The sequence below is a fragment of the Aplidium turbinatum genome, chromosome 5 (assembly GCF_918807975.1).
Source record: "Aplidium turbinatum chromosome 5, kaAplTurb1.1, whole genome shotgun sequence".
Taxonomy (NCBI): domain Eukaryota; kingdom Metazoa; phylum Chordata; class Ascidiacea; order Aplousobranchia; family Polyclinidae; genus Aplidium; species Aplidium turbinatum.
The window spans coordinates 23169922-23178602 of NC_137476.1; the positions used below are offsets into that span (position 1 = coordinate 23169922).

General features: G+C 35.2%; 1 protein-coding gene across 2 annotated transcripts in view; it reads left to right on the forward strand.

Annotated features, from left to right (window-relative positions):
• The window catches only part of LOC145770716 (40-kDa huntingtin-associated protein-like), a 48768-nt gene extending 41055 nt beyond the window's left edge, over positions 1-7713 (forward strand). The window contains exons 7-10 of one of the 2 annotated variants that reach the window (XR_014289163.1): positions 4666-4862; positions 5301-5356; positions 6727-7194; positions 7599-7713. Coding sequence is in view for 1 of the 2 variants with exons in the window: in XM_082582412.1 (XP_082438538.1) it covers positions 4666-4862; positions 5301-5356; positions 6727-6808 (335 nt within the window). In the remaining variant the exon portion in view is untranslated. Of the gene's footprint in view, positions 1-4665; positions 4863-5300; positions 5357-6726; positions 7286-7598 lie in introns of those variants that run through there. The other variant, XM_082582412.1, reaches the window with a different exon arrangement.
• The last annotated feature ends 968 nt before the right edge of the window (positions 7714-8681 follow it).

Genomic DNA, 8681 nt, shown 5'->3' on the forward strand with positions numbered 1-8681 from the left:
TATCACCAGGAATTGCCAGCGTGTTGCAGTTGCCGTAGCAACAGCAATGCAGTGAGTACCACCTTTTTTCAACACAGCGTTGTTGCGAAATTGCTTTGTTCTGTCTGATACCTAGCAAGAGATAAGGATAGCGAGAGATTGGATAATTCAGCGTTTAACAAAAACGGAAATAATTGTAACTGACACTTCATAAGTGTCATGAAAACAGGGTGGGCGAAACATATTTTGCCCACCTTCGTTTCACAGCAGGGTGGGCGGCCCACCCTATTTCGACGCCTATGTACCTACCTATCCTTTGGGTCAAAAAATTGTAATTCCGTTGTTTGTTCTTCAGATTTTAAACAATTTTTTTTTTGTCTATGACTTTTGAGCCAACTCAAGTGGGACAGAGATAAACCAACAAAAAATAACTGTTCAATCATTTTTTTGCTTTGTAATTTTTTTAAGAATTTTAAGGGGACTAATGTTGAGAAAAAACTTGTCGTAAGGAAACAAGTATTTATTTTTTAAATTGCAGGTGCAAAAGTTGGTTTGTTAACTGAAAGCAACATCAGCTTGTTCTTTTTTACTGATCATGTACATGCTACATTTTTTATTTTGCATTAATTGAGTTTTCACGATAATTTTATTACTAGGGCCCGCAAAAGTCAATAAAGTCAAAATTTTATAAGGACCGCGTTTATCCACAAATCAAACAATTGAAGTTGTTTTCAGCACCTAGGGAACTGTTTAAGAAGTTTATACGTCAAAATTGACAATAAAGTTAAAATTTGTCAAAATCCACGTGGAAGCATTGTATATCAGGAACTGCGACACAATTAAACCATATTAACCCATAAAAGCAGGAAATATGTCACAATGCCCACTTAGATCAGCAGTAATTTTTATCGCAAATTGTCCATTGTTTATTCATTGTTACATACTTAAATAATTTTTATAAAACACTACCTCTTCACAAATGTGTTTTTTCGAAGATCATGGAGATTTTCCATGATGGAAGACAAAAACTTACGTTTGAGTCTGAAATCGACAAAATAATATGTTTGGGTAACTGGTATCAATTCGAAGAAGAACTGTGGCCTCTACAAATAAGCAATTTCGTTAGGTCAAAATTAATTCAAAATTTGATAAAAATAAAGTCATTTTTTTTTATGTCAAAATAAAAATGGCTCTATTTATATGTTATAGGTTAGCTACACAATTCATGTAATCTTTAAAAACGAAGTCAGTTAAAAATTAGTCAGTCATTCATGTTTGGTAATAAAGTGGGTCAAAAAAAATTAAGATTGGCAGTGTTGCCAGATGGGGAGTTTTGCCCCCAATTTGAGGAAATGTCAGTGTTGTTACAGACAAAACTTTGAAGTTGAAAAACTTTTATTTGTTTAGTGGCATATTGCGTTCATTCCACATGTGTGTAAACTTTATAAAGTTTTTATACAAGACCTGGGAACTGTGTGGCCCAATAGGGTCCTAAACATTAGTTTGCCAAGTAGAGCTATCATGAAGAAAAAAAGAATAGGAATATATAAGATGTGCTGTGCACTAACACATGGCATCAATAATCTTATTGTACATCACCTTGACAAGAAGAGTGTATGTTTTTTATGACATATGCTCAGTGCTCACGCTGGTATATTGCCCAGATGAAAGAAGCAAAAACATGATGCCAACCAGATATAAAAGATACCAGTTTCTGTTTTGACTATAGTCAACCTCCACAGGATGTAAATGGGTGGTGTTGATCATTTTGACCACCTCATTATTCTTTACAGTAAGCATTGTAAGATTGAAAAAGTTTTACCACAAAATACTCTTCCATCTTTTGGACATGATGTAGCCTACGCCAATGCATTATTCCCATTCTGAAGTGATGTTTTTGTGCCACATGTTGCTTTGAGTTAACAAACCTGAAAATATTGTTATGAGTATTAATATTATTTTTTTTGTATTATCGGTTTTATAGTGCAATTTTGGTGGAGTAATTCCGTCCTTGAAGGGTTACAAAGTATATATATTAGTTTTCTTACTTTTGATATCTTCTTCTTTCGTGTGAAGAAGGATTGTTCAGATTTCATGACAGGTGATGGACAGCCAGATGAGTGTAGTGATGGAACGATCTTTGGCTCTGCCATTTTTTTTCACAGCATGGAGCCGGAAGTGCATGTGCAAGCTCTGTGTGTGGCTGTGGTCGAGGTCATGACCTTGGATAAACCTATTTTTTGCATCATTGTGGTACTGCAGCAATGCAAGAATAATAGGCTACAGAGGTTGCCTGTGACATTGGTCAACCCTGTGGCGCCCAAGAAAAAAAATCAAATTTTTAAATTAATATTTTTTTAAATAGGTATATATATAGTACAACTAACACGTACAATGTGTTGACAGTTTGCAAAATAAATAGTGTAAGATCGTCTACGATCTTCATCACTGAGATAATTCTATTCGAATTGTCTGGTTGCAACCACCACCAAGCTGACAAGGTTGTTCTATGTAGAAAAAATGCTTGTCGAAGCACTCAATCGTCAGGTTGCGTCAAGTTGCAGTTTTTCTCTAGGGAAAATATTGTGACTTTATGAATGCGAAAACATAAATAAAAACAGTTACAACAAGTGTAGACTTCATAGTATCATACATTACAGTATACGAAATTTTATATGAGATGCACAGCTGGTTAATAAATTAGACAAGCTAGGAATAAAATGAAAATGATATTTACCGGTTTGTTGACAACCCTCTTATCCAGAAGGTGGTATGCCTATAAGCAATATATCACGACTAAATAGAAACAATTATAAATAACAAATATTCCAGAAAGATCTAACATAACCTTTCTTAAATTACAGACGATCAAAGATTTTTCAATAGCTCATTTAACAAATGCTAAGGAATTCTATTCATTAACTTATAAAACTGACGCAAAGAAATGTTTGCCTATAGCTGAGCTGTATTCATGCTGAATCAACAAATAATGCAATATTGTGCTATTTAATATTACAACAAGAAAAAGTCCTTTTTCTGATGTTGAAATAGAAACGTTATAGTTGCACCAGTAAGTCGTTCGTTAACGTAGATCAGGGGTTCCCAACCTTTTTACAGGGTTTCCTATATTTTATCAGGGGTTCCCTATTTTTGATTATTATATTATTCTTGAAACAACCAGGAATTAAAGACCATTTCATGAAAATTTGGGCAAAATGTACTAGTATTTTTATTAAATTGTAATTTATTTCTTTTGTTATGTAGTGTTAGAGTGGACTAAGAGATAATAAATTAAATTTTTTTTTATTTTTCAATTTTTTTCCTTGGCCCCCTTGAAAAAGGCTCACGGCCCACTAGGGGGCAATGGCCCCCAGGTTGGGAACCTCTGACGTAGATGCTATGTAATCCATGATGCAACAGATCTGGCGCGAAAACTACATTCACAAGCAAGCAGAACTCATTTAGCATGGAAACAACGTTATGCTAATATGCACTTGGCTTTCGTTTACAATAATCTATCACTTTGAAAGAATCCGATAGCACAGGCTATTTTTGATGCTTTCAGAGTTAAAAATAGTACAATTCTAGGAATATTATTGCCATTTTATGGCTAAAGGGCACATAGACTCTCTTTAGTGTGAAAACTGTCAAATGTAAGATAGTTAATAGACTTGTTTTTTCTTGGCATTGCTGACAAAGGAAAAATATAAATGTTTTTTCTGTAATCCAATCATTCACAAAAGTGATGTTACAAATATGTCAATTGAAATAATTTTTTGTTTAATTTTTTTCACAAATATTCGTTCTACTGTCTTTACTCATGTGCTTCCCAAAAATCTTTGTTGCAGCATAGGCCGTAGGGTGCAATGGGGAATGTATGGCTGAAAATGGGATCAAAGAGTACAATCAAAAATTTTCAATATCTTAAGTTAAAACCATTAAGAAAAGAAATCACTAGTACTTTTTCTAAGTTTAAATCTTAAAACATATCGCTAGGCTATCACTCACAGCAGTATTTCAATAATTTTTTTATGCTGCAGAATGTCAGTTTTTGTCCATTAGGACTCATCAGTACAACAATTCAAAACGAAAAAAAACATTTCAAAGTGATGAAATATCAGTAGGCTACATACAACTAAACCAAAACTAACTAAAAATTACATTTTAAAGTTAATTTTTAGTTTGTTTGTAATTATTTTTGTTCGTATTGACCTTTTCATGATCCTCTTTTTAGGGTGAAACAGGTTGTCAAGGTTTTAGAGACTAATAACTATATTTGATTTAGTTGTTAAAATAGATACAGTGTATATACATCAGGTGGGGCAAAAAATTAACAACATTTGTAATTTTTGAAGTTTTCAAAAGCTTTAAAAGCTGCGATTTTTAAATTTTTTACACATCATACGCAATAGTATCAGCAGTTTGACTTCTGTCTGGCAATTTCAACATCTCTGCTGGAAAGACAAACCAGCACTATTGTTTGTAAAATTAACAACAAAAATGGAGTGCCGAAGTAATCTGTGAAGTCCAATGACAACTCGAGAAATTTTAGAATGTAACAACATGTACCTGTACAAGAAAATCGCCTTTGTTTCATTGTGTAATGATAAACTATATATATGCAGGAAACTGTGTCTTGGTTTGTAACCATTATTTATGCATTTTTCCTGAATTTACTTCATTTAGGAAGCTATGCGGCACTTCACTGCAGTTGTGAAGTTACAGTAGTGCTTCTTCTTATGTATTTGGACCCCCACCCATTAAAAATCAAATCTGAATATTCGAGGTTGCTTCAAAAATACACCTGGACAGATTGCGATTGTGACGTCACAGTATGCAACGCAATGGACGAAGATCTATTTGTATTACTGCAGTCCCTTGTTGTAAGTTTCAATTGTCTGATAAGTTGATAATAACATGACTGCTTACCTGGCTCCTTTAATATGCGCTACCCATTTTTTGATCGTGCATGACCCATGTTTGGGTCGCAACGCATACTTTGAGAACCACTGTCTTAGCGACTTTTTTTTTCAGAATTAATGGTAAACAGTTGTTATAATTTCATCTTGAGCAGAACATCTATCTAGTTCATTTTATCAATTTTGTGTTAAAAGTGGCAGTGAAAATGCTGTTTTTTGTGTTTTTTTTCATTACGCTCATTCTTTCGTTATAACATGTCATATTTGCAAGGCTGCAAGATTTATCAAGGTACTAAAAACTTTGAGCATAACACCAAATGAAAGATTGTTTTCTTCTGTAAATTTGTGATTTTGAGTTAATACTGTTTTTGAGTTTAAATTTTTTTCGATTATGTTTCTCAGATGGCATGTGCAGGAAAGGATTTGTCTTCAATTCGGCACTTGCTGGAAGACTTAAGGTAAATCGTTTTTATTATGATACGCAAGGAAAATTCAAAAACTATACCATGATGATTGTGTAGTTAGCATGTGTAAAAAGTGTATTCAAAACAAATTTGTATAAATAGTGAAACTTTCTACTTTATGTTTAGCTTGTAATTTTCATAACATTCATTTGGAAATATGAAAAGTTGCATAATGGCATTTTTCATTCACAATTAAATTATAATTTACTGAGTTGTTCTGTACGATTAGTTTTTTTTGCAAACTGTCGTTTTAGATTTGGAAGTTTGTTTGGGTTAATTTTACTTATTTTTGTTAAGATATTGTTGAACTTATTAATACAGTGTGTAAACGCCAAGTGTAGACAAACAAAAATTGTCATAAATAAAAACAAAATTTGTCATAAAAAGAAGGATTCAGTGGTCCCCTGGGTTGATAGGAGTCTAGGAGACAGCGGGGTGACACTACAGAAAGATGGGGCAACCTCTCATACCGCAAAGTTGGTCCAGAGCTTCTGAAAGGACAATTTCAAGGGATTCTGGTCAAAGGAACTCTGGCCTCCATCTTCGCCAGATTTGAATCCTACCGTATGGACTTTGGTGTCTGGTCACTATTGGAGCAGAAGGCCTGTGTAACCTCCCACAAAAATACTGATGCACTTAAACGAGCTTTGCTCAAATGCTGGGATGAAATAGATGCTAAAACTTTGCGTGCAACATGTGCCCAAGTTCCAAATAGACTCAGACGTTTTATTCATGCCAAAGGTGGATATTTTGAATAAATGGCGATGGATATTAATCAGTGTGTCTTTGTTTTATTATTTAGCCCTCATTTAATGAAATCTATTCGATATTGACTTATTTATGACAATTTTTGTTTGTCTACACTTGGCGTTTACACCCTGTATTACTGCTGCCTAGTCCTGGGAGTGTCTCCCATGAACATAATGTATGCGGCTGCATACATTAGGTTCATCATAAGCCTTGTGCATCGCAAGCCTTGTCGGCTGCATAGCCGAGTGGTGAGAACACTGGAACGGCAATCGAAAGGGTGCCAGTTTGACACCGCTCAAGAGCATGCGGCTGTGTCTGTGGCAGGACACTTAAAGGCATGCCTGAAGGTGGACATGAAGATTGGCTTCCTTGCCTTCCCGTTCACTTAATCTAAATCTTCAACCACCAGTTGTAAGCCTGGATACGACAAACAAACATCATAAGCCTTTTATTGACATTCTTGATTGCTTATAGCTGAACACGAAGATAGGTTTCCATGACTCATCGACTGTTGCTTCTAAATTTGTAATAACAATTGCTTATGAGTGCATCAGATAAAAAATAGCTCTATGCCAGATAAAGAACCTCATGACAGTTCATTTGGTTCATTTTAGAAAATTTCTTTCCCCTCCGCAATGTATGCTGCTGGAGAAGATTCTTGAAGAGTTCACTCATCCTGATGGATTAGGATTTTGACATGCTTGACTGGACAACAGGATAAAGATGCTGTGATCATTTGGGTTTTTTGTCAAAACTTAAACAAATGCTTCAAATACTGGAATACTGGAGGTGTAGAATTACATGGACAATTCAAATCTACATTTTGAAACTATTATAAAAGCATCAAGTTTTCTTTCATCAATCAGCAATGTTAGATTTTTTGATGATGCGCTTTTTATTTTGGATGCATCCAGTAGCCTATGGGCAGGACAGAAATATGCAACCATAGTTGGAATCTTTTCAAGTAACATCAGGTTATTCTGAAATGTTTTGCAAGTCTTCCAACTAAAACAGTGTTTCCCAACCCGAGTCCGCGGAAGGCTTTGGTTGAGTTCGCAAGCACATCAACTAAGATCATATATGTAAGCAATATGTGTTTCAATGCAACTCTGATGTAACTCAACGGAATTGTTAGTTTAATTACGCATCTGTTGTTAATTATATCAAATCCTGCCCTTTATGTACTCGTATATTTCGAGCGTTGTGTGACGAGATGGTGCAGAACACACTGGGCTTTTATTTCATTAGAACATCCGGTGGCTGTCACGAGGAAAAGTGTTAGAGAGAGTAGCTAGCCTACGCAATGAAATCGGTGCTTTTTTAAAAGAGAAGAATTGTAAACTTGCCAAACGATTCAGCGACAATGAGTGGATTGCCAAATTGCTGTTATCTGATTTTTTCAGCGATTTAAACCAGCTGAACACTACTATGCAGGAAAGAAATAAAATCTTTTTGGATGTATCGGAAGACATTGTCGCATTTACAGGTAAAATGAAACTGTGGATGCATCAAATGGAAAGTGGGAAGATAGCTGTTTTTCTTGCTTTAAACGCATTTTTGGAAGAAAAATTTGATTTGAAGAGCATCGGTGGAATCTTTCTTGGGGTCTGCTACTATTCGGTGAGTTCGATTCGGTGAGTTCCTAACCTCTAACCCCTAACCCTAAAACGGCAATGATAATTAAGCTACGGTACCCGATAATTAAAAAAAAAAATTGAAAAAATCCCTCGTTAAGGGATCGGACTCACCGAAACGAGCCATTCCGTCTTTCTTGAGCACCTTACTTCATTTATGTTCGAGCTGGACAGATATATTCCTTCCCGCAATTTCAACAAAGAGTTTAAGTGGGCGCGAAATCCCTGCGAGGTTTCAGCACTACTGGTTCATTTGGAAATAGATTGGATTGGAGAACAACTGGTTGTGCTGCAAAGTCGACAGCTGTGGAAAGAGAAATACAAAAATGTTTCTCTGACTCAATTTTGGGCCAACGTCCAAGTAGTGGAACGCAATCTATCTGAACTCTGTTTGCAGGCTACAAGAGCTCTTTTGCCCTTTCCGACAACATATCTTTGTGAAGCTAGTTTTTCAGCACTAGCTGTGATTAAACCAAGTACCGCCACCAACTACAACCAGAAGACGACATCAGATGTGCCTTAACGACCATCAACCCCAATTTCCATGAACTGGTGAAGCAAGTTCAGAGACAAGGTTCCCATTGAAATTTGAGAATGTGAGCAATAAACAAATTTCGCTAAAATAAGTTCTTTTGTGATTGCTGTAACATGAGTCTGCAAAAGTTTGGGCTATTGCAAAAATAGTCCGTGAATTGAAAAGGTTGGGAAATACTGAACTAAAACATAAAAAATAATTAAGTTTTGATTATTTAAGTTATAGCCAATACAAAAAGAAGAGGAAAAAACTCATTTGCAGACAGACCAACCAATAATTATGTGATGAATAGGTTAGCATTTTCGTTGGGAGATGTATATATCCGTTTTGAAGTTTAGTGCTTTGCTTAAAAGTACGTCAAGCTTTATAACACTGGCCCATAAAATCTTACTTTGGATCA